A 27,037-nucleotide genomic window follows, 5' to 3' on the forward strand; every position below is an offset into this window, starting at 1 on the left:
TTTAGAATGGGGGTTCAGGAGGCAAGGTGGAGGAATCTGGGCTTGTCCAGCCTTTCTCCTTCTTCTTCTTGGCCTCCATCTTCTGCTGTGATGGTGGCACTTTTAGATTGGTTTAGAGGAGAGACAGACTGTCTAACATAGGTGATAGGTATTGGGAAGTTATTGTAAATAGTGTACACATGGTTTTTAGTGTAAAAAGACAACACCACCTCTGAGGTGGGCAGTGTGCCTCAATCCGCCCTGCCAGACAGACCTTGGTGGGTTGGAGAAAGAATTTTACAGATAAGAAACAATAAACAACCTTGAGAATGAGAAGAGAAGAGAAGAGAAGAGAAGAGAAGAGAAGAGAAGAGAAGAGAAGAGAAGAGAAGAGAAGAGAAGAGAAGAGAAGAGAAGAGAAGAGAAGAGAAGAGAAGAGAAGAGAAGAGAAGAGAAGAGAAGAGAAGAGAAGAGAAGAGAAGAGAAGAGAAGAGAAGAGAAGAGAAGAGAAGAGAAGAGCTCTGACTCATTCTTCAACCGCTAGGCTGGGAAAAGAGACCTTCTAACACATCTCGGGGGTCTCTCTGACCAGCAGAAGTCCCATGCCTCAGTTAGGGAGCCACATGTGCACAGCTCTGGGCCTCATTCTGCTCTGCAGGAGCCCCATTCCCTGTGCCAGGCTGGGGCTGAGCTGGCAGCTGCCCCGAGTTATCTCCTGAGAGGCTGCGGTTGCCTGTGCTCTGTGGTCAGAGAAGGAGTGGCGCTCCAGGGTGGAGACCCTTTCTTCGTTAATGCAGGCACAAAGAAAACATTAATGAAATCCATATTGGCAGGTATTTCAAAACAATAGAGATAGACTGGTTTTTCTGCTGTGCCTAGGCAAATAGGTGCACAGCAAGTCCAGCTCCTCTTACGTCACAGTAACAAACAGGACCCAAGCACCTCTCCGAGTCCCCTGGAGATTGTTTGGAAGGGTTTCAGGCATCCACAGTCTGGAGAATTCTAAAGAATTCACAGTCAGCTAGAAGTCTAGTTGACCACAACAGTGAATTTTCCTCTGTGGTTCAAGAAAACAGCGAATTAACAACATTAAATGGATTTTACGGAGAGGTGAACAGCAAAGAGCAGGCCTGTGGACATATGCAGGTGATTTTTTGTGTTGAAGCCACGCATCCACTCTTCCTTTTGTGTCATCCACAGAGGAGGACACTTGGTCTGTATGAACCTTCTCTCCCTCCTGCAGGGAATCACTGGTCTTGTGTTTGGCTTTAAGCCTGGGCAAGCCACAAAAGAGCTCCTGAGCAGGGAGGACTTTGTATTCAGGCAGGTGCCAGCACTTTCCTTCTTTATCAAACAAAGGGAAAGATAAAATCAAAGCTGAGATTGCTTTGTGGAACCCATTTGTGATTTTTGAGTCTGATCCAAAGGTCACTGAAGTTAATGGGAATCTCTGCTGATTTTTCTGGTATCCAGACTGTGTTTCTATAGAAAAAGCTGCTGAATACACAGCAGACATCACTCTTGAAAGACACTGACCATCTGCATGGTGGGTCCACATGTCTTGTGCATGCCCAGAGTGAAGATGTGGTGGAAGCAACTGGGACGTGTCCTTCCCTTGGGAATGGAAATTCAATTTTATTGAACTTTCAGAGACAATAAGAAAAAAAAAAGTGATAGATGCCCTCAGTATTCCTGAAGGTGAGTAGTTTTATTTTTTAAAAAATTAATATGTGAATAAATATTCCTTTTTTCTTTTTTATCCTGGTGTCACCTCACCCCAAACTCAGTTTTGTGGAGAAGCCTGAGATCACAGTGTGGGCAGCTGTGGTGGAGGAGGAGGGGGCAGCTCCTTCCTGCAGAAACACCTTATCTCACGTGGCTTGGGTGCACTTCCAGCACTGAGAACAGCCAGCACAGATAACAACAACCCCAGTGAGACCAGGAGAGGCGGCCAAGTGTGCACAAGGCCACAGAGGCACACACCACAGGATGTGAGCTGTGTGCAAGGACAGAGCTTCTCTGCACCACCGTGGGTCTTTTACCTGCTCTGGGACTTATTAGTGAGTACTTGGCTACCACTTTGGAGATCAAAAACTTCACATGTGAGGGTGTGCATTGCATCAAGGACAATATTACTATAATGAAGAAAAAAGCCCTCTCAAAATTGTACTGAATAATCCAAGGCAGCTGGGTAAAACAGTGTCAAAATACATTTAGAATTATAGAATCACAGAATCATATGGGTTGGAAGGGATCTTAAAGCCCATCTTGTTCCAGCCCCCTGCCATGCTCACCTGGGCATAAACTGCATGGACAAACCTCCTGGAGGAAAGAAAAGCTACAGGAGGTGATAGGAAAACAGTGGCATGTCCTAGAGGAGCTCTCCCAAGAGCTTTCTGAGCAGAGTGATTCTGCTTTAAAAGCCAGCAGGGTGAAAGTTTTTATCATAGAGGGTCAGAGAAAACACTTCACTTTGTTTTTGTTAATTCCTCAGTGATACAGTCTGAAAAACACAGGTTTTCTGAGGAGGAGCTATTTTTTTGTACACAAACCTTTGGCACAGCTGCCTCAAGGTTTTACACTACATAAAAATTATGGAATAGGAAAAATAACCCCGAGGAAATCTGAACTCTAAAAAGGCACAGGGATTCACTTAATCAGTAATACAAAAGAAAAGGTGTAGCGATTTTTTTTTTTGCTATTAATAAGCAGAGCCTTATCCTGCTTGCCATACCCAGCTCAGACAAAACTTCTTGATCTTTAACACCTCGAAGAAACCTTTTCTGTCAGAGATACCTGTTTTTTATAATCATCAAGGTATTTATTCCAAGGTACTTATTCATCAATGTGATCAATCTCAAAAGCAATAAATGCTCAGATATGCTGTCTGCTTCAGAAAACTTGTTCATGACTCACAGGGCCAGGTTGGACGTGGCTTGGAGCAGCATGAACTAGTGGAAAATGCCCTTGCTCATGGCAGGAGGTGGAACTGGATGAGCTTTAAGACCCCTTCCAGCCCAAACCATTCCAGAATTGTGCAGATTGCACCTTCCATTTTACAGCAAGGTCAGCAAAAGGCAGAAAGGGTCTTTGAGGGAGATGGCTTGAAGGCGCATAAAATTTTGGTCCTGAGAGAAGTCCTGTTCCCATTTCCTGGAATAAGGGAAAGCACATATCTTCATGCCTTTGCTTGGTGCACTTCTTCACCAACAAAGATAGCTGTGCTAAAGCATCTCAGAAGCCAACAATGCCAGCCCTAGGTCCTGGAGAAGCACCACCACATCTGGAGCACAGAGCCCACCTGGGAGGTCTTGTGGGCAGATCATGGACACACAGCCGTGGGGTAAAAATCAATACTCTCATTCCACTTGGGAATTCAAACCACAGCTCAGTGTGCAGCCTGTGCTGTGGGTTTTGCCGTGCTCAGGGGATTTTGGTATCCAGAAGGCTAAAACTGTGGGACTGCTGTTGCCCTTTGCCTCTCCTGTGATAGCGGCTGTGGAGGCGATATTTGGTCACTTACACAGGTTTCTTCAAGGTGCTGACAAGCTGCACGTCACATGTTAGAAAAGCTGAGTGTTTGTTTTCCACACCAACGTGTCATTCATTTTGTGCTAAGGGCAGCAGCAGGGCTGCTCTGTGTGAGAGAAAATTAACTGTGGCTGGGACAGTCCCCACGTGGGCCTGGGGAGCTGCAGCCACATCCAGACCTTCCAGCTCAGGCTGGCCACATCCAAAGTGCCACCAAAATTTTATGTGACCCCCCCCAGCCACGCTGGGGTGTGCTCCCCAGTGGGATCCAGCACAGCCCTGCCAAGGCCACTGCAGAGAGGCAGCTGAGTGCAAGTCAGTTTGTGTAGACACAGGGCATGTGTGCTGCAGATACAGCCATGCCGGGTCCTGGGAAAATCTTCCAGCATCCTTTTTTTTAAACTTTTAGTTGTGGTGGAAAGGTTGAGTTGGTGAAACACAACAGTGTTTAATGGGATCCTTCTCACTTTAATGTGTACAAGCTTTGCCACAAGAGGAAAGCAATTAAAAAGCAACAGATGATTAGGAACTTTTCATGGATATTTATCCAAGTGATTTGTTTAGGTGGAGGCCTTCCTTTATTTGTTTTCTAGAATCACGTTCTTGACCTTTATCTGCATGAGGAATTATTTTTTAATTCAAAACACCTCATTCATGCTTAGTTCTGAGATATATGTTCCATCACAGCCTTTGCCATTGTGGTCTGTGAATCAGCTACCAACCAGGCAAATGGTGCTTCCATTTCCTGAGTGGGCATAAATAACCAAGTGGAAATTGGACATTTAAAGTCTGAGCGCTCAGTTTGAAGCGCATTTGTTGCCTGTAATTTAATGCACAGCTCCACAACTGCACCAGCACACACAGCTGTGGCTCTGGAAAGTCCCTGGGGAACACAACGGCCTGAGCTGGGAGCAGAAAACAAATAAATCTGCTTTAGGTGCTTTTTGTCTGCTCCAGGGCCTGGTTCTCAAATGGTGAGGGACAACGAGGGCTGCTCTGCACGCCTGACCACATCCAGGAGCCCTGGCACTCAGAAGCCATTAGGGAGGTAATTTCTTATTGAGCAGCGGGGTTACTTTATGTCTGGGCAAAACTTTTGATCTATAGAGGTAAGAGATTTTACCACCACCCTGCAGCTGGGCTCATTCATCACAGAAAGCAGCACAGCATCAGTCTGTGCAATAATCTGTAGAGTATCCCGTACCCTGAGTATTCCCAAGTGCAGCTCGTTCTGCATCTCATAAAGGATGCTCCTGATTGGGAAAAGAAACATGAGGACTACAGAGCTATGGGGCTGCTCATGTTGGAGGGATGACTACAACTTAGTCTGGAAAAAACACAGCCAAAAAGGCTTGATAGATGGCATGAAATCATGTCAGACAAGGGGAAAGCAGACAGGGATGGCCAGTAGTCAACAAGCCATTTGTCTCATCCAGTACAAGAAGCCCAGGGCATAAAATGAGACTAAATTTGGCAGCTCAAATCATCAGAAGATGGTTTTCTCTTTTTTCCCCACAAGCTGTATTTAAGCAGTGGAGTTTATTGCCACAGGATGCTGTAATCTGCTAAAAGTGTGCCTAGGTCTTAAAAAATCACTGGTTGTGTTCATGGAAGAAAAGAAAATCCATTGAGGGTTACTAAAAGCAAGACATCATGTCTATGTCAGAAAACCCATAAGCAGTAAATCATTACTAGCTAAAACAATATTCTGGGAACATATCTCTAATTGCTGATGTGCTTTCACAAAGTATCTGATTTCCTCTGTTCCTGGGAGCAGGCTACTGGTACAGGTGAAAATTTGAGCTGCCCTGGCCCAGCTTTTCTGGTGGTTTTGCTGCTTTTTTTTTTTTTCCCCACGTGACAAAAGCCTTAATTCTGTTGGTTCTGTGAGTCCTGTCAGCTCACCTAACACCAGAGCAAACTGTGCAGGGTAGGGCATGAAAACAGGCTGTGCCCTTCCTCCCTGCCTCCCAGCCCTGCCAGCTGCACCAAGGAACTGCAAAACAAGGTGATTTAATCTCACAGGAATTTGCTGGGAATTTGCTGGGAATATTGAGAGAGCAGCTCTGCTGGGCATGGCTGAATCCACTTTTGGATGCCGGTGGTGCTGTCCTGGTGTGGGAGATCCTTTGTGTTTGGGACCAAGCCCTTCAGCAGGGAGGTGGATTCACCAGGAAATCCCTGACAATCACAATGGTGCAGGTCACCAAGGAAAGACCTGGGGGAATACGGCTGCAGTCTTCAAAATCAACTGACTGCCTTTATTGCTGGGGATCCACAAGGCACGTCCTGAAATTGTACTAAATCTGCTTCTTCTGAGCGTTTCAAAATAAACAGAGGCAGAAATTTCCACCATGAAACTCTTCAGCATATTATTTGTGAAATAAAATACTTCTAAAAAGGCATTACTGGGGATAGATTTCCCAGTTTTTTTCTTCAGTGGACTAAGCATGGCATTAAATTACAGGGAAGCTCAACTATTATCTCATACTTTTCTTTTTTTTTTTTATTATAGACTTTTTATCCACATGAATGATAAAGAAACTACAACAGAGTTAAATACCTTTTTTGATAACAGTGATTATATTCTTAATTACACTCAATATTAAATTGTAAAATATTTCCAGAGGAGTACAATCGTAATTCATACAGCAGGCAAAATACCAGAGGGGGGAAGGGACGAGGGAGAGGGGTGTGAGAATCTCCAGACTGCTTTTAAAAAGCACGGTGTATGGCTAACGCTGCTCTATCCGTCCATCCTTCTGTCCACCCGTCCATCCAAACGTGGTTCTGGCCCATCTGGTGAGACGTTCATTCCCTTCCATATAACAATCACTATTCCAAAGCAAGAGGTGAGCTGGCAGATGTTGTCAGTGCCTGTGGCATTGAAAGGACCAGCAGTTCCTTTCACAGCTTTTCTGCACGATTCAAAAGCTTTTTTTGTTCTCTATCAAGCTCAATAGTCCTTCTAAAAACACAAAGACTTAAACTTTGGTACCACCAAAAAAAAAAAAAAAGAAAAATATCAAGGACAGGCATTTTTTTTGTTGTTTTGTGTTTACTAATAAATGGCTGCTACATTCTATTTGACATGGTTGTCCATGATACTATGAGGTCACTTGTCCTTAGGTTCAGAGGAACCTGATTTTTTTTTTTTATTTAGATCCCCAAACACTTCCATTTCACAGTCTATATACAAGTCAGGTTTCTGACTGGGTTATAACTTATAAGGTAACAGCTGCAAAAGCTCCTGTGCTTCTGGGAGTGGAAAAAAAAAGAAAAGAGAGGGAGAAAAAGAGAGAGAGAGAAAGTGTTATCAACATTGAGCAAAAGTTCGAGACAGTGACAGAATTATGACATTTATTTACAACCCTTGGGAAAGGGACACACATGTAGGTCACCTGCTCTAGCAGCATCCCCTGAGACTTTGACACTTTGATCATGGTTATCTGGTTACTCTGTACTTACTCCTACTGCTTTTATTTTTAAGAATCTGCTTCTTCTACAGCCCAGGCAAACCTCCATCATCTCTCCTATCAAGCCCTTCTCAGACTCTCTTAATACCTCTATTTTGTGCATTACTGAGAGCTCTGTGTATGAGTAGCTCTTCTTTTTCTAATCCCCCTACTTCTCCTTGGGGATTTTTTTAGTGAATCCCCAAGCCAGATTTTGTGGCATAACCCAGTGAGTACCTGTGGGGCCGTGTGGAAATATTGTCAATGAAGATGAAGTGCAAACTTTAACTAATTGCAGTGATATTAAACGCAGCCAGATCTGCTGTGGGGAGGAGCAGAGGGGCTCAGGGCAGGAACTGAGGGGTTGCTCTGCCAAACAGAGAGTCTGAAGCCCCCGGGAGCGCTGCGAGGGCAGGGATGTGCAAACACTCTTCCTCCTGAGGAGACTTTTCCTTCTCGGCGCATCAAGGACACGAAAGTGAATAGCACAGCCCTGGTTCTCCGCCTGGCTGGCTCAGCTTAGCACTTAAGCAACACCAAATCTTCAAAAGCACCGGGGCTGCGTGGAGACATCCCCGTTGCCCGCGGGGATGCGGGCAGAAGCAGCGTGAGGAGCGCATCCATCCTTCCCGCCCTCGCCAAAGGGAATGCTCGCTGCCGGGATGCCGCACCGGCCCTGCGGGGACCGGGAGCTGCTGGAAGCCCGGCGATGGGAGCAAACTGCTGCTTTCCTCCAATGCTGCCATCCTCAGGCAGGTTTTTATTGGGCATCAAGCGCTGCAGATGCGGCACTGGGGCAGGACCTGCTGCTCCTGACCTGCTGTTTTTCTTTGGCGTGTTAATGCCACTGAGTTGTTTTAAATCAGCGCTCAGATTGCTGTGGGCTCGATTGGAAAACGCTGGCAGTCAGTAAGGAAGTGAGCACCAAGCCAAAAGAGACCAGCTCGCTGCTCAGAATAATCTCCTTATCTCAGCGGGCAGAGCTCCGGGACACAGATCGTGGCTATCTGGTTACCCTGTACTTACTCTACTGCTTTTATTTTTAAGAATCTGCTTCTTCCACAGGCAAACCTCCATCATCTCTCCTATCAAGCCCTTCTTAGATACCCTCTTGAATACCTCTATTTTGTGCATTACTGAGATCTCTGTGTATGAGTAGCCCTTCTTTTTCTAATCCCCCTACTTCTCCTTGGGGATTTTTTTTAGTGAATCCACAAGCCAGATTTTGTGGCATAACACAGCAGCAGGGCTACCAGCTTTTGGCATCTGTCTCCAATCCCTAATCTTCTTGTTTTACCAGGAAAAAAAACCCCAAGAGAATGTCATTTAAATGTTAAAACTTCAGCGCCCAAAACTGCAATCTCCCAGGCCACTGATAATGGAGGTGTTTCTACTAAATGAACCCTTCTAATAGACAGTCCTGAAAAATGTAGTGTTTGGTTTAGGAAGGGCCTGCACATGAGCAGCAGGAGAATTAATTTCTGTAGGACACTGAACTTCAGAACCACAGTCAGGGGTTCTGAGAGACTCCCAAAATATGCTGATGTACTGCTTTTTCCTGAAGCTAAAGCAGTTCCATTAAGGGCAGAAAAACTCCTCCCTACCTGGAGTGTGAACATTTTTTTTGCACTCTGAATGCCAAGGTATTTCCCTCCTTCCACTGAAGGTACATTGACCTTGATGACACTTTTTCAGGAAAAGCACAAGTTCAGGCAGTTAGAGCCATGGAATGGTTTGGGTTGAAAAAAACCTTAAAGATCCCCTCATCCTACCCCGGCCATGGGCAGGGACCCCTTCCACCATCTCAGGGTGCTCAAGCCCCATCCAGCCTGGCCTTGGGCACTGCCAGGGATCCAGGGACAGCCACAGCTGCTCTGGGCACCCTGGGCCAGGGCCTGCCCGCCCTCACAGGGAAGAATTTCTTCCTAATATTTAATTTAAAGCTCCTTTAATATTTAATTTAAAGCTACTTCCAGTTTGAAGCCTTTCTCCTGTCACAGCAGGACCCAGGGTCAGCTCCCAGCACTACATCCCACCCCAGTGAAGCCTCATAATTCGTGCCACATGTGATTTATCAGCTTTAGACTGTAGCACAGCCCCTGCACATAGAAGGCTTTGGGACCAGCACCAGCCACATCAAACAACAGGATGATCCTCTTAATTCCTGCAATGGCTGCAGGGGAACACAGGCAGCCAGGTCAAGTGGAATGAAGTCTCTTTCTCACAAGCTCACCTTTAGCTTTTGCTGAGGTGTGCACCGAGCTTTTCTTTCCTGATCAAGCTTGCTGCATAGGGAATCTGGAACGACACAGAAGCAGAGACACTGCTCAAGACAAGGTCTGGCTAACGAAACACCCAAGTTGGAAATCCCTGTAAATGAAAGGTTTTGTTTTCCTTCCTGAAAACGGGGAGGAATTGTAGGAAGCAACACCTTAAATACAAAGGTTCAACTCTATGAAACCTCAGGGAGGTTGAAGCAGAAATAAAATTTAAAAAAAAGCCAGAATTAAAACAACAGATAAAATCTTAAGATTCAGTGTAAACGATGCATTCTGGTGCTTTGTTTATATCAGAGGCTGACAAAGGATAAAGCCACCTGTGAGATCATAAAAAGTCAGCTGTCTGTGACAGATCAGGCAATGCACACTGATCCCTGCACAGCCACAATACAGCAGGTTGGGAGCGTGAGACTTCGTGTATTTATATCCCCCTAATTAGGAAGTTCATAATAGTTATCTCCAACTTGCACCAATCTGAAGGGAAGCCACTGAAGTGGAACAAATAATTAAAGAAAAACAGAGAACATGGGCATATTAGGGAACACAGTTATATTTAGAAACAAAGTGGGATGATGTGCTCATTGGCCATTGGGAATACATTACAGAGCTGCTCTTCTTCAGTGCTGGGCCTTTAGAATGCAACAAAACGAAATTGCTCTGAGATTTCCCCATAGCTGGGAATGCAAGTGGCTACAAATTCTTAGATGATGACTTTTGGAGGGACTGCTGGAGGAATTCAGGCTGGGAGATCAAAAAATCCTGTGTCCCTGCACTCCTAGGTGCTGCTGCACACTGAGCTGACCTGCTTCTGCTGCCAGGCACTCTAGAATATGCTCACAAATAATGTCAAATATGTCACTGCAAGCTGACAATTATGTCACCTGAAGTCAGGATCAAGGCCTTAACCTGCACAAACAGCAGAAGAAACAGATGGGCAAAAGCAGAGAGTTCAAGCAACATGTCCCACATATCTAGACACAGTGAATGTGAATCTGTATTCACTGACCCCACATGTTCCTGTACATCCCTGTTTTGATTTTAAAAACACTATGCCCATAATTATTTTAAATACACTATGTCCATCCCCCATTATGAGGATGTCTGTGTGAATTGTGCCCAGCCACTGTGCCTCTGGGCTGGAGTAAAGCATTGTGCCTGCAAAGACATCGAGAGACTTATCCATCCCTGCCTACCTTAATCAGGAAAAAGAGGAGGGGATGATCAGGGTGAGAGGAGAGAGAGGGGCCTTTGAAGATCGAGAGATAACTCTTTCATGTCTTGGGAAAGGAGGTCAATCTGGCTGGAAGGAGCAGTGTCTGTGGCTGAATGAGAGCAGAAGCCTTTCACAGGGGCACGCTGCTTCCCCCTGCACAGCCCTGGGAAAGGGGAGATGCGTGTGCACAAACCACTGATGGCCAGAAAAGACCAAGATTCCAGGTGTTTTGTCTGACTACTCTTATAACCCCTTCCCCTGACAGAAGATAATAGGAATCAGGAAGCTTGTGGCCAGATCCCCCCCAAGAAACAGAGCTGTCCCCTCCACCGTGTCCCCAGGCACAGCTGCCTGCAGGACACGGAGCTTGCAAAGGCTGCAAAACTCCTTCCCAAGCTGCAGCAGAGAGGGGGGTGCAGAGAAGCTGCTTCCCTGATCATCCCTTTGGCCATGGTTTGGGTGCAAAAGGGAGCCACAAACAAAGCGCACGAAAAGAATCAGCACGTTCCCGCTGGGACCTGTGGTGCCTCGCCAGCTGATTCCTGCCTCTCTCCCACTCACGAAGGCCAACTTGGGTTTGCATGGCCACAGATTATGTAGGACATCTCCCAAGCTGTACTGACCTAGATAATACAACGGGGTACATTCTGCCAGAAATTAACTGTTCTTAATCCACTTCTCCGCTATATTTGGCCTCTTTCTAACGTGTGTTGTTTTACCTGATCTCCTGGCAATTGATGGCAGTGGGAGAGGTGGGTGTTCAACAGGGAAATGACTGCTTTCTCCATGAGTTAAATCACCTACAATGTCATCTTCTATTTCTGTCGTTGTCAGAGCATTTGGTAACTCTGATGCTGTGGTGGAAGAGGATTTAGGGCTCTTCCTGGCAAAAACGTGGCCCTTTTCAAAGGGTGTATAGAAATAACAAAAGTGAAGGCACTTAGTTGGGTTTTAAGCAGCAAAAACCCCAGTTTTCACGACCAGGTCCCCATTAGTAGGAAACACAATGAGAGCAGATCTGAAGAGAAACTCCAAGAAAAATGCAATATGGTCACTATGGACATATTTTTATATATTTATAATATGGGTAATATTCCTACAGGCTGACTCCAGTCTAGTCCTGGTACCCTTTAGGAACTAGAGTGCAGTCTCCTGTGCATTCCTGGAGCACATTCCCATTTATTCTACCTGGAAGGAGCCCTCTCAGCAAGCCTGGAGCCTGCCCCATGACTCAAACCAAAGCACAGGCAATGCATAGGATAGGGGAATCATTTATGAAGTTCCTGTCTGATCCCTGTTTACACACTCAGACATCAAAGAAGCTTCAGCACACCATCCTCTTTCAGAGGCTTCACCTCTGCATCCCATCTCTGCTGAGGTACACAATTTACATCACTCTCCCTTCTGTTGCCTAGAAAAAATATTTTGCACTCATGTGGCAGCTGAGGCTGGCTTGTGGCTCCCTGCACATCCACACCCATTTTTGATCAGAATTTCTGCACATTCTAAAGGAAAGGAAGATTTCTGCTTAAATTTCTACAAGGCATCATTTTCTTTAACATTTGAATTTACTGGAGAAAGAGGCATAGCTCCATCCTATGCAGCCAAGGCATATCCACATGTGGTGTCAGGATACAAGTTTTTCTCACCTGTCTCTGAAAAATAAAAACCAACCAACCAAACAAACAAAAAAAAACCACCTAAAAAACTGACAGCAAGAAATAAAATTCTGGTGAAAACAGCTCACTTTCCTGTGCACACTGAGGGATGAGCCTTTTGAGGACACAGGACACAGCGTTCCAGAAATGTTCTTTTACCTGTCATTATGTGTGTGCCTGTGAGCAGGCACTTCAGCACAAGATGCCACTCAAGAAATCCGAGAGCCATTCTGCTGAACAACTGTTTGCATTCTCTCCAAGGTCAATCATCTGAGCTGCACCACTTCAGGCCAAGCACAGAAATCACAAATGGCACTGAAGCGCTGCCATTTCCCATTTCCTGTTTTTGAGAACCCAGATCTCCCCACACAGAAATGTGGGTGCTTCTTGTTTGGATAATGAATACATGAGTTGTACAAAAGCTTTCCATTAGCAGTGTAAACTAGGAGTTAGAACTACTGGTGCTCTTCTGAAATACAGTGCAACCCAGAGGGACAGGCTCTCATGGCTCTGAAGATTTACCAACATTAACCACATGGTGGATTTTTTCCCCCTTCTTTTAAACATTCCTTGTCAATCTCTAAGGATTGGGGTGAAAGATGATGCAGAGATGGAAATCAGTTTTGCAGAGAGATAGTTCCTGATTTATTTTATTGCCTGACTCCGAAGAAGGGAGTTGATTTAAAGGAGCACTGAGAGCAGAAAGCCATAAAACATGGAGCAGTTCCAGATGGATCCAGTTTTCAGCTCTGAACATTATTATCAGCCTGAAGTGAGGCTGGTAAGGAAGAATTCAGTTCATGGGAGCATAACCTAATTAAAATATCCCAAACAAAACCAAACCATCATTTTTCACCTAATCTGGAAAGACAAAGGCCTGCCTGAGTGTTTCACATTTCTAACACACCTCAAAAACCTGTCACCTTTTACCCCAATGTAAAATCAGTGGGATTGATCATCAGCTGATGATCTAAACCACCACGGGTGATGAACACCACCTGAGCTTTTCCTGATGGACAGGTCACCATGGAGAACCCAAAAACTACTTGTAAGGCACCTCTGAGGGAAAATTAAGAAGGGCTCCTCAGTTTGCAGGAGGCTTAAATTTCCTGCTTGGCATTCTACTTTCCCGTGGCCATGTTTGAGAGAGGTTAATGAAAACATTAAAGGAAAAAAAAAATGAAAATCATAATGCTGGCAATACTGCTTCTGATCTTTTTGTCTTGCCAGGCAGCTAGGAGGAAAGTTTGTGGTTTTAAAGTCTGTTCCACGAACACAGTTGCTCAGAAGACAATATCAGACAGATGCAGAGTCTCAGGCAGGAGGCGACTTGGTACTTGGTTACGGTGCTGGGCTGTCCCAGCAGATGAGTTCTGGTCTCATTGGACAGAAACTAAAAACTCTAAAGGCAGGTGAGCTCTTCTAAGGCTGCACCATGTCAGAATTTCCCTCATCCTGCTGGGCAGCAGTTCCTCCTCTCTGGCCCTTTCTGTTCAACTCATTAACAAAAGCCAGATGATCCTCAAAATCTCAGAATCTTCTAGGTTCAAAAAGATCTGTAAGATAATTGAGTCCAACCATGCCACCAATGCCCAGCTCACCACTGAGCCATGTCCCCAGTTGTCACATCCACACAGCCTTTAAACCCCTCCAGGGGTGGGGACACCACCTCTGCCCTGAACAGCTGATCTCAGCGCTCGACAGTGAAGAATTTTTCCCTAATATCCAGTTTAAACCTTCCGTGGCACAACAGGATCCACATGCAAAATCCACATTTTATATATGATCTCCTTGTACACATCCTGTACTCAGCCAATTTGGGAGACAGCACTTTGCCAGAGGAGGAAGAGAAAAATGCATTCAGGGAGTCTAAGATCCATTTTCTTGTTAAATATGATGATTGGTTGTTTCCTAGCATTTGGCCAAGATCCTGGCACAAACAGGTTGCAAAACTTCCTGGTAGCTGCTTCAGACACTTGGAGAACTCTGAAAACTGAAACAAAGGAAATTCCACCTGGACATCAGGAAGAAATTCCTTACCGGAACAGTCTGCATGGAGAGGCTGTGGAGCCTTCCTCGCTGGAGGTGCTCAAAACCTGCCTGGAGAACTGTTCTGAGCAATGTGCTCTGCGGCACTCCACTCCAGCAGGGAGCTTGGACTCGGGGACCTCCAGTGGCCACTTGCAGCCTTACTCATTCTGTGATTCCCATCAAAACCAATGGCCACACACCAACCTGCTGCTCCAGCAGCCCTCTGAGCCAGGCTGCCTGCAAAGAATCCGGCTCCCACCAGTGAAGATTAAGAGAACAGGGCCCACCCCGTTTTCCTAGCGACCTGAGCCTTGCTCCTGGCTTTCAGGAGGCCCTGGAATATTATTATTTTTGAATTGCGGCTCTGGCAGAGCAGCAGGAGCAGCGGGGGCCGCTGATCCAGTCCCGCTTTAATTTAAGCCCGGCTCAATTCGAGCGCGGATTTAGCGCTGCAGTGGCGGCCGGCGGGCGGCAGAGGGCACCCGCGGGCCGCGCTGCGACGGACCGCTCCCAAAACGGGGAAGAATCGCCCCAAAAAAACGGGACAAAAAGCGTCACGGCCAGTGCAGGGCACGAGCTTCACGGCAGTCTGCAGCGGGTGTTGGCGCTGGGAAGTTTTCAAATGCAATAAGGATTGGATGATTTTTTCGTGATCACGTTCAGCTTGTATTACAGATATTTCCGAAATAGCGAACGCGCTGGGTTAATTTATTTATAAGTCTGATTACTCAGTTCAGGGTGAGTGAAATGATCGTTCTGGAAAAACCTCTTTCTGGTACCTACAGTTACAGGGGATCAGGGGATGATAGAATCATTTAGGTTGGAAAAGCCCTCCAAGATATTCAAATCCAACCATTTCCCTTGCACTGCCCCAGCCCACACTAATCCGTGTCCCCGAGTGCCACATCCACACGGCTCTTAAACCTTTCCAGGGATATTCAGGAAGGACTAATTTAAGTTGTATATCTTCAGCAGTGAGAAGAGCCAAAAAAACCCTTGACTCTAGGCATCTGTATTTTTTGTAAAATAATTTTTAAAACCAATTAAGTCCCATTCCGTGGCTAGTTACATCAGTAAATTTTGAGTTTAGTACAACAAAAGCATACACCTATGAAGGTCTAATTAATACTATTATTTCAGGATGTATGAAACACTTCTGCTTTTCTCTTTGTACTTCTATGTTAACAAGAAAATTAGGTTAAAGCTCTGTCAAAGTAGTAGTGCAGCATCTCAGGTACAAAAAAGAGCTCCTAAAAGTGCCAGTTAAAAACAAAACAACAACAGCAATTAAACAAAAAATCAAAAGCAGACATGCTTTTTGTGCATTCTGCACCAATTCATCCATGCAAAAACCCTGGAAGGCCAAAGTAGTTCTATCATTACCACATTCAGTTCATTAATCTTAATTCTAGATATAAACATATGAGATATATTCCCATGAATGTATTAAAGCCACTGCTGGGATTATCATCTCAAAAGTGCTGACTCCATTTCAGTTATCAGCCAAGACAACTCTGAAGATTTCTGCACCCATTTTGGCAAGCACACTCATTATTTGCAGGAGGCTCTCAGTTTTTCATATAAACATCTTTTTATCAGTCTCACTGATCACAACCTGCCCCACAAATATGAACATGAAGACTTACTGGTGATTCAACAACATTTTCATTAGTAATAATTAAATTAAGGCATCTGTAGTGAGGGAAGAGGTCCTGAGTTGTTTGTGCAGCACATTAGATGTTGAAGCTATTCTCTGTAAGTACATTCAACTCTGTTAAATGATTAAGTGACTCTTAGTCTGTCCATAGCACAAGTCAGTAAGTGAAAAGGATGTGAATTACTTGATCATATTTATTTTCCTGACCAAGAAAATCAGGAAAACCACCACAGCTGGCTTGCTGGAGGTCTGGGATATCCAGTTCCAGAAACAACTTCACCACAGGGCCACAAGGTGAGTGGCAGAGGTGATCCATTCTCTCCCTGGGAGTTAGCCAGCTCCAGGTTCAGCTGACACAAGAGATAAGGACTGGGGTGGGCCCATAAACTTTGTGCTTACAAGTTTTTTGCAGCAGGAAATTCAGCTCGTCACCTGCCTCAAGTCCAAAGCAGCAGAGGAAGTGCTTTTCAGGACGGCATCCTAATTAGAATTTTCTGAGACAACAAAATTCACGGCTCAAGTCAAACCTCCCTGCCTGTCATCGGCACACAAAGGGGGACACAGTAACAACTGGGCACACTACAGGAAAAGAGTGCAGACCAGCTGCAAAAAACACCCAGAGATATTCTGGACCTGAGTTTCCTCCACAAGCAGCCGCTTTCAAACACCCTCCATGTCTCATTGAAATCTCTGCAGTCAGCAGGAACGGGGCGCGTGGATGCTCGGCAGCTCTAAAAATAAGGCCAGTCCTAAATGCCTCTAAACATCAGAGCACAAGTCTGACAATCCTGGCCTTCAAATTCACTTTTATGTCCTAACCCATCACTTAGAAAATGACAGTACCAGGAGGCTGGGCAATGCCTTCTCTGCCCCGTGACAAGCAGGAGGAAAATTTCAATGGGGGAGCATGAGGCTGATTCAGAGAAATGGGGATATTTCCAAGATTGCCTCAAAAACAAAACCCCGTTGAGCAATGTCAGATTGATCACAGAGAAAGCACCAGCACAGCAAGCATTAGCTGACAGCCTCACCATGCGCTGCTCTTGAAACCACACTAAGCATTCATTTATTTGAGTGTGGAACAGCTTCCCATGCTCCAGCCCCTTTGCTTGCACCGGATTAAGGACGTCAACTTTTCAAAACAACACAGCTGGATGTGATGATCCAGAGCTGCACTAGCACAAAGGAAAAATCCCTCTTGGTTTTAAAATAACAAGCAAGAGACCCAACAGTAACATGTGCCTGCACTGAACAGTGTTTTGGCAACTTGATCCTTTACTGCTGAGTTAAGCACTTCTTCTAGTGTCTGAAATGAGAAAAAGACACATCCTAAGGTTTATTTTCTGGTGGGAAGCAGGGATTGAGCAGATTCCCTAGGCAGAAACGTTTAACTGCTCAAAGTTTACTGATTCACTCCTCCTCTCTGCAGAAGCACCTCTCCGTGTCGAGTCGACACATTTTGTTTAGTTGAAACATGAAGACACATCTGGTTACTGTGTGAAAGTAAATCTCCAGGTAATTAGGCTCCAAACCAGCTGAGAACTGCGTGTTTACCTCTTGCTAAATGTAAGGCAATAGGAGCTCAGTAATGGTGCATCTGCATGGCTCACAAAGGAAAAATTTGAGGTGTAAGCTTAAAAAACACAAAGCAGCAGCTGAAGACATTTTTATCAGAGAAAGTAAACTTACGATTTGTAGCTGCTGCACCATTTCTTCTCTGTACGCCAGCTCCCGCTTCATCTGATCTTGAAAATTGTCTGCACGAGAGGGAAAAAAGTGTAGGTGCAATAATTGAAACAGAGACCACATGGCAGTATTGACACCAATCAAGCTAAATCAAGCCCAGTCACTACTGAGGCATCACAAAGCATTACAAAAGTCCTTCACTGAATTAAAACACACGCCTGACAAATATGTGTCTAATAGGAGACACCACTGACACCAGAAAAAGATGTGGGAAAGTTAGATTTCACTACTTCCCCCATCAGAAAATGTAGGAGGTTAACTTTGTGTTGCTAGCATTTATTCCCAGCTATTTTCCTGCACGGGCAAGGCTCTGCAGTCATTAGTCAAACTTTTTCAGGCCCTGAAGAGAAGAGCAGAAACTGCTTTTCTTTGCTTTGGCATAAATCTGTTGACACCAGCAGCGATGTCCAGCGCGTGAGAGGAGAAAGCGTTCAAGGATGCAGGGTTTGATTTGTGGTTTGTAGCATCGTGCTGACGGCTTTGAACAAAACTGAAGCTCCATAAAGAGTGACGTGGAATTTGGAAGGGAGAAAGTCTTTGAAAGAGAGATGCTGGGCAGCTGGGTTACAGCACAGGCCGGCCTTCCTGCTCCAGTAGGATCCTCCTTCCCTGATTTTCCTCCTAAACAACCATTTCGGACAAAACTTCATTTGTTAGGAGACTAACTGATGCTCTGTGCTCCTTAACACTCCTGTTGGTGGGTGGGAAAAAGAGGAATATAAACAAAACTATTGACAAGAAACAGGGAACTCCAAGAGCTGCCTGATGGAGGTCAGGGTGCAAGGATGGGCTGTTAAATGGAAGAGGAAAGAAAACCCATCCCAGCCACTATCATTTTGATTCAACTAAGGAGCCTGTCCTGGAAGAAATAACAAGGGGGCAGAGCTCTGTCCCCCTCTCAAAAAAGAACTTTGTCCCCTCTAAATAATAAAGGTGTTATTTAAAAGGAAAGGAGGCAGGGAGACAGCAATGAAACAGGAAAAGAGTGAGAAATTTTGGCAAGCTGAAGCCCTCAGGAGTCCAGCACAACCACACTGAAAAGGACACGGTGGCATTATCTCAATGAAGTTCTTCAGATTTCCAGTAAATTCCCACAGAACTGTTAAGCCTATTCCCTCTACTCCAACTTGATCAGAAAAATAAGCCAACAAAAATAAATTCCTCTTTCCGTAGTACCCACCCCCCCAAAAGTATGAAAAGGTAACTGCCTCCTGTCCTGGTCACTAAAGGCTGATAATTGCAACTGAGGTCCTCCAGCTACACTCTGAGTAGGCTTTAAGGAGAAATTTTCCTTTTTCCCCTCAATGCTTTCCTCCCAGCTGCCTCTTCATGGGCTCATCACCTCTCCAAACAAACAGCTCAGGGATCTTGCTCAGCCCTGCACAGCAAATGCCCAAGCTCACAGTGGAAATGGGGTGTTAATGGTAGGGACAGCGTTTTTTTTTTTCCGGCGGCATTTATCCGAGTCCAAACGCTCACAGACAAAGCCATAAGCAGTACCCAGGAGAAAAGATATGAATATTTAAATAGCTTTCTTAACACAAAATTAAATACTTTAAGTACCCAGACTGCGTCTCCACCGTTTTATTGCTGCATTGTTTAAAATGCAGACGGACAGAACGTGGAGCAGCCGACACGGAGGGCACAAACCAGAGCAGGGCTCCAGGAGAGCACACTGTCACCATGCCCAGGTGCTTGCGTCTTTATCAGGACAGCAAATACTACATGTGATCTGATTTTGTTTTTTAATTTTATTTGAGTGATCTCTGCATTGAGAGACCTTAAAGGCAAAAGAAAATTTCACCTGCAGCTTTGAAGCCCAACAGCAATCTGAAAAATACAAGGTCTTGCTGTTTTATAAATTATCACAGTCCGTGTTTCAAGCAGGTTCAAGAGGCCACAGGGAAGACTGCAGCATAGCGCTGCTTAGAGAGCTTGCAAATAAGCTCAGTTCTCATTTAACAGTGATTTAAACAAGAGGAGAACTCTGAAACCAAACACCATTTACTGCACAGCCCTGTTGTGAGCAGTGGCTTGGTGCTGTGAAGGTAGATCACCCCAAATGTCCTCTGTTCCAGGTGGAGGACCCAAAAGAGGTGACTCTAGAGCTCACTGCAGGCAACCTGACATTTTCCAGAGAGAATAGTTTTGCCTTCCACCTCTCTCATGTTGCCTCCCAGCTGAAAGAGGGATGAGTTTTCAATACAATTTAGATTTTACCTCAACTTTTGTTTAGTTGGATCTCCAAAAACTCCTCTCCCTGGCTTCTCCCTGCCCAAGAGACCAATACCATTCTAATACCCGACCTAAAGCAACAGCCCAACAGCAAGAGCCTGAAACAGCCCCACTCTCCTGTGCTAGAGCACACAATGCAATAGAGGACAAAACACCCTCAACATGGATTTACACTGATTTGCTTTACAAAAGTAATTTTTTTCCTTTTTTCTTGTTTTATTACATGCGGAGGAGGGGTGGGTTTTTTTGGTAAATCTAAATCTGTAAATAGGCTTTACGGTCACTTGTAGGTATGGTTTATAGGACATTATCTGTTTTCTATTTTAATCCTGAAGAAAATTGACCACTACTTTGTGGTACATTGAAACCACATATTTTTCAAGCCAGCATACAGCAGTCACCACTTCCTTGGTCGGCCGTACTTGTTCTTTTCTTTTATTTGAATTGTATTTCATGTGGTTTAATTGCAGTGTTTATTTACATGGCAAAGACAGAGCATTAATTTTACTGTAGAAGAACAAAAGGATAAATAAGAGACTTGAATGGCAAAAGTCCAAGATGCCATTTCACCAATACCACACAGCAGCGTTTTGATCCCCACGAATTATTTGAAAATTACCTCACTCCCAAACCCAAGTAATTACTGGATTTATTCTGAAGGATGAGGTTATGCTCCTTTCATTAATATCTGTATCATGTCAAGTGACTCTATTTATTGAGCTGTCTACATATTTCAATATTCGGGCTAAAGATGGAGTCATTCCCAGAGTCCTCACACTTCCTTTCTTCCCCAAACATACCTATCTGATGCTACAGAAAAGGGACAAGAATATTTTCTTTTAACAATAGGAAAATGCTGTCTGGGTTCCCTCTTTTTCTTGGATCATCCTGATCTAGGTGGGATTTCTCCTGGAAGAATCTGTCCGCTGTTGCTCTAGTGTCGTTTGAGAGATCCCAGCCAACGGGTCTTTTTCCACATCCCTGTACAATCGGCCCAGCCTTCTGCCAGCTTCACAAAAACCCTGCTCAGTGCCCATTTTGTTTTATTTGAGACGTGCCCTGCACATTCCATCACCCTGGGCAGCAGCACCCTGCTCAGTGGCCGTGGTGGAAGGGCCATCTCAAACGGCCTCTCCCAACGGGAAAAATCCAAGCAGGAATTCCTACTCCTTAAAAAGGCCACATCAATTCTTCAGCATCAGCTGGAACCTCCTGCAAATGAGTATTAGGAACCTCCTGAAAACAAGGATTAAGTATCTTGTCTTCAGAAGCCCCTGAGGTGTTGGCTGAGACACCAACCTCACCGTACCCCATGAGGATCCAGATGCCTTCCTGTCCACTCACTGTAATCAATGCTATCAAAACTAGTAGAACGCACACCAAAACAAACATCCAGCTTCGTGTTTTCCCTACAAAAGACCTGCTTGGGCAGCTGCAAAGCCACAGCAGGGGTTTAAAGGGACCTTAAAAATCACCTCATTCTGGCCCCGGGGACACCTCCCACCATCCCAGCTTGCTCCAAGCCCTGCCCAACCTGGACTCAGCAGAACTAAGCCCAAGATCATGGCAGCACAGCTGAAAGCCTGTCTCATTTTATCAGCCTGGCAGCAACCAACCACAAACACACACAACACCAAAGCCACAGATTTTGTGTCTTACTGAAGACTGGGAAAGACGCGTTTCCTTTCAACACCTGGAATTCCTGTTCCAGCCTCCTCCGTAGGTCGATCTGCTCAAACAGAACCTTCTGGAGTTCCTCTAATAAAGAGAAAAAGTGGTTTTGATAATCTGTATAAATAATTCTTGAAAGAACAGTTGCAGAGCAATTCATTACTCTAAGACAAAATATTTTAGCACTTATTAAAAAGAAAAAGAAAAAAAGTGTTGCATAGACCTACCATAGATTTTGTGCAGAAAGCCATGAATATAAATCAATGTAATATATTATTTTAAAGTATTATATTACAGTGTCATGTATTGATTGATATATATGCATTAATCTCAATTATATCCACCCAAAGGTCCATATATTATTCATATGTTACTTGACAAGCTTAAAATATGGTGCAGAACAAAAGTGCCCCCTATTATCCTCGTATTCTATTAAAACAAAGAGCAGTTTTATAATGTAAGAGGCCCTTATTTATTTTACCTTTCCCCATATTTTCCACATCCTTCTTCAGAGAATGAGGTGAATTGGTTTCTTGTGTGTGTTCTCCTTAAAAAAAAAGAAAGAAAAAAAGTTATTGATTTACAGATGGTGCTTTTTGTCAGTGCTGTCCTTACTACACATCAACTTCAGAGAATCTGGAGAGGAAAAAAAAAGGGGCAAAAATATAAAGAAAGAGTAAGATCGAGGTTTATCTACAAACTTCTGGGTGCATAGCACAAATATTTGTGAATTCATATTTTCCCTAGTTCAGTGAAGTATTTGTCTACAGCATGGCCTCTTGCAGGCAATAGCTGATGTCTCCTTGATATTCTTCTTGCTGAGCTGATTCCTCCTTTCCCCCTAACCCCTCTCTTGAATATACTCTTATCAGAGAACAACTGGAAGTAGGCAAAGAAAAGAGAAGATCTTTCTCTACAGTCTCATCTCTTCTCCTCTCAACAGGAAGCCCGTGCTCTCCATCTGGGCAGGACCCTGTTCCAAAATCCACAGGAAAAATGCCTTTTTGCCTTCATCAGCTCTCTAGCTTTATCATCTTCCAGGGCTCCATGGCATGGGTGTGTTGCAACTGGATATAATTTATATCCAGCTGAGATAAAATTGACATTAGTGGTATTTGCATATAAAGGATACAGCTCCGGGGTCAGCCAATTGAGAGACTCAATTGTCTTAGGTTGCTCACATAAACTTTTAATCATATTATAGCACAGAATTTTTCATGCAACAGAATTGGCTATTTCTAGGCACATGCATGCTACTTCCTTCACCCTTTTTTTTTGTCTACAAGTTGAATTAAATCTAAAAAAAATTTAAAAATCACAAGTTGTGAAGTTCACCTGAATGACAGTTTGACTTGAAAGCTGAACCTTCTGACAAAGGGTGCTACTTTCACTATCCTCTGCAACTGCAAATTTTTTCCTGTGATTTCTGTGAATAGCTTCTATAAAAGCTATGAAAAACTTTTCTAAAAATAATAAAATACTACTTAAGCTGAAATTGATGGGAGAATTACTGTTACTTACAGCTGAAGTAGAAATGGACTCTGAATAATTAAGAAAATATTTGGTAAATAACCAATTATTGAACTAATTGGATTAATTCTTGTTTTAGTCCAGCCAGTAAATACACATCATTAACTCGACTGATAAGTAATCACAAGAGACATATATATAAATAAATTCATATGCTTACATAGTTAGAAGAGAGGTTCATGGAGAAAATACCTTGGGTTTTGATGTTTCGTTTGTTTTTTTTTTATTAATAAAAATCTATAGCACTGAATAGGCCATCGGACAACATACAACAGTTACTTTAAAAATTACTGTGTCATCACAATAGGCTAATTTTAAAGTTGAATTGGAATGTCTTGCAATAGATGCAGTCAGGAATCTCTTTGCAAAACATTTTTTTCTGTTTTTAAAAATCGATGTAATCCTATATCCAGTAAACCTTGAAGTTATAGCGTATGAAACCTATCCAATAGCTCTGCATTTTAGCATCTCCACTCTCTTCAATCCTTAAAAAAAAGCCAAAAAGCAACCACTCATTCAGGAATATACATTTACACAACTGGTATCTGGTGCCAGCAATGCCATTTTAAAAACTCATTTATGTAACGTGGTGATTTAAACAAAAAAAAAAGTCATTTTTTGTGGGATATTTGGTGAAAACAAAGTATTTTCCACAGATAAGTTGTCTCACCACAGTAGAAGATATAGCAGGCTTAAGAATATATCACCTTTTGGGCAGTGGTTTCAGGGGTTTCCACAATGTAAAATGGGTTTAATGGGGGAATTTTTTTAGCCTGCATGATCCTTTTTTAAACTGGATGGCCATCAAAACAAAATATCTTGTCAGATAAATTAGGGTACAATAAATCAAAAGGGAGAAATTTAAGTTTAGGAGGGGTGAATTTGCTGAATTACAAATACTAGCATATCCCCAACCCATTTTTTGCCATTGAGGTGCCCTTTTCTGTGTATGCTTTATGTGCGATTTTGAGGGATAACTGGCTCACAGACTGGATTTTTCAAGGAGAAGGAAGGGAAAGGGGAGGAGGCTGGAGTATGGTGACACTACAGCTCTTTCTCCCTTGCTTGGTTGAGCTCCCAGGGCTGCAGGGTTTGAAGCTGCTGACTCGCTGGGACAGAAAGAACTGCATCAAAATGAAGATAAGGGCATGTAGCATGAAGAATAATTTTCCCAGCATCTGCAGCCTCCCTACTAAGCTACTGAAAAAGGCCTATTAGAAAATCCTCCATGCTTGCACCTGAAATAAGTAAAGAATGGGAGTGGAAAAACTGAGGTATTTAAAGGCCAAAGACAGGACACACGGTTTTAAAGAATAATTGCATTTCTAAACTGCTCTCTGATGTTAAAAAAAAAATAAATCTCAACATTATTATTGTTAACAGCAGTAATAATCAGATGGGTTTCACCTTTCCTGTCCCCCTGAAAATGATAATCAGGAGTCTGCTCTTCTCCATTTTTCCATACTTCCCAGAGGCCTCATCACGCGTTGTGTACTGTTCTACCTTAATTGAAAGGGAGGAGGTATTGAATATTTAACCAGCTTCCCTTCTCTTAAATGTTAATTAAAAGCTAAATAGGTGTTTAAAAACAAACAAACAGAAAGCCCAAAGAATTTTAATCAGTCTAAGAAAAAATCACTTCCCCTCCTAATAGCTCCACCATAACTCTCCTGGGCCTTGTCTGCACACAAACTTGCAGCTTTTAGAGCAGCAGGACTGAAAGCTGTGCCACCCTTCTGTATGGACACAGAGATTTCCTTTAGGAAAGACTACTTCAATTTGTTCAGGAAAATCAAACTGTGCCTCTTGGATAAGGGGAAAGAGGGTGAAATATTTGTAAGCCGCTTAAAAGGCCTCAGCGAAAGCTTTGGGTGCCTCTGTTCTTCCCCACGAGATCAGGTGCGCAAACATTGTTTTTTTTGGTATAAAGGTACAAATGGCTTTCTTAACCTCGAGTGTAAACACCTACCCACAAAGGACACCTCAAAATTGCTCAAAAATTCGCACTGTGAAAAACAGAGGCCCCAGGGTTGGACGCTGGCACAGCCTCAGCTCCTGAGGCGCCGCCATTTTATCAGCTCTACGTCCACCGGAGCAGCTTAAGACTTGGATCTTTAACAAGTGGATTTTTAACATTTCTGAACCTATCCTCCTCTAAAGAAATGCACTTTGCCCTTACTGTAAAAAAAAAAAACCAAACAAGCCAGACATAGCCAGGTTACCCCTTCATGCTCTGCAATCCTTCCCGGGGAAGCTCTCAGGACGCTTTCTGTAAAGCAGCTAAAAAAATTCCACGCAGTCCCAGACAACTCAGCTACCTCAATGTGGTGATTTGTCCGGCACAGAGCATGGATGGTCTGGGAATATAATTCTATTCTTCCAGCTCTATGCCCTGCACCTGGTCACCAGCTTGTGCCCTCCACAACCCTGACTACACCTGTGGTTTCAGACCATGTCATGCAGAACCATCTCCTCTTTCTCTGTGTCCACTTCATCCCTACTATTCCTGGACAATGTCTGTGCTTTGCAGAGCCCACCACATCTGCCACAAGTTCTGCACCTCATCCCTGACACTGGGAAGCCCACAGCACTCCTGGTGCATCACAGCTTAAACACCCACTAATATCTTCATCTGGAGAGAAGCGCTGTCTGCAGACACAAAGACCACAGCAAAAAGTTGCTGCTGTCTTCAGGATATAAATATATATAGATATATACATTTATATCCCTTTTTAAAAATGTAGGCAGATGTGAACCAGCAGACTTTCAGCGCTCCAGAGGCTCCCTCTGCATCTGAAATTAAAGACTCGCTCTAAGACACACAGAGCTCTTGCATGTGTCCTGAAGAAACTCTAAACTTACTGAAAATATTCATGCATCCTGCATATTCATGCCACTTTTAGGGGGGAATAATCAATAGGGTATTCAGGACTTGGCAAAATATGCCTACTTTAGGAAACTCAATAAGCATTTTTTTAAGTGTTTTTGTGCACCAGGGCTGATAAATGTCTTAAAAAATCTGGAGTTTCAAATGGCAATTTGCCCCCAAAAGTGATTTAAATTTAAAACAAACTGGTTCCTTTTTATGCCCAGATAAATCCTCATTTGTAACATCCATTTAAAGTTTAAAACACAAACATCTGATTAAAAAACATCCGCATTGAAGTACTAACAGATAGAGAGGAAAAGGAGTTTCAGGATTTCAAACTAAACACTCACAAACCTAGGCATTACCAACCTAAGATACTGAAATGTTTAAAAAAGATAAGGAATCGGTTGGCTTTTAGTCTGAACCGTATTCATACATCTGAGAACTATTCCATAATTTTATTTTAGAAGCACAAAAAGTAAAAAATTTCAAATTCTTGGTATGTTTTAAATGGACGGTAATATGCTCACCAGATTCCAGAAGATGAGGTTTTAAAAAATGAGCAAAACACACCTAACATTAAGAAAATTGCAAAAAATAAAGATATTCAACAACAATTAAACTTTTTTAATAATTAAAAGAGATTTCAGGGGGTCCTTAGTCATAACAGATGAGAAATGAGCGAAATGAGAGAAATAAGGATGCAGTCCTACAGTCCGTCTGCAGATTTGTCAGTCGTGCAGATCCAAGTATTTATACAAAATCTTATGTATTAATATGCAGTTCTGGATCCCACATCTGAAACCTCATCTTGCCAACTTTTAACTTCTTTGGGGTTTTTTTGCAAACACATCCCTAATAAAATTTAAAGTAATTTAAATTCTGGATCCAGTGCTTTCAACTTATCCCATTTAAGACTACACAACCGTCCAGTCTGCTGCATAGCAAAAGCTGAGCAGTTTTCAACCCTCTATAAAGTATTTTAAACCTACAGCAACTGCAGTATTTGCAGAGTTGCCCTGAAAATATATTTAAGAGTAAATAAAGGAAACCTGGCTCACCATTTCCAGCCTGAATTTTTCTGAAACTGCCCGACAAAGCAAAGATCAGAAAATAAAATCGGGGAAATTGCAGCAAGATTTGAATTGTTGTTTATTAACACCCATTTTTAGGGCTCCCCCTT

At 43.6% G+C, this 27,037-nt stretch overlaps 1 protein-coding gene across 1 annotated transcript in view; it reads right to left on the reverse strand.

The window, feature by feature from the left end:
* Positions 1 to 6,575: 6,575 nt before the first annotated feature.
* Positions 6,576 to 27,037, reverse strand: part of SKOR2 (SKI family transcriptional corepressor 2) — a 33,043-nt gene continuing 12,581 nt past the window's right edge. The window contains 5 exon segments of the mRNA XM_030969002.1: positions 6,576 to 6,768; positions 9,199 to 9,263; positions 17,493 to 17,560; positions 21,444 to 21,542; positions 21,937 to 22,002. Coding sequence (XP_030824862.1) covers positions 9,201 to 9,263; positions 17,493 to 17,560; positions 21,444 to 21,542; positions 21,937 to 22,002 — 296 coding nt within the window. The 3' untranslated portion in view covers positions 6,576 to 6,768; positions 9,199 to 9,200.

The sequence above is a fragment of the Camarhynchus parvulus genome, chromosome Z (assembly GCF_901933205.1).
Source record: "Camarhynchus parvulus chromosome Z, STF_HiC, whole genome shotgun sequence".
In the NCBI taxonomy this organism is placed as follows: Eukaryota; Metazoa; Chordata; class Aves; order Passeriformes; family Thraupidae; genus Camarhynchus; species Camarhynchus parvulus.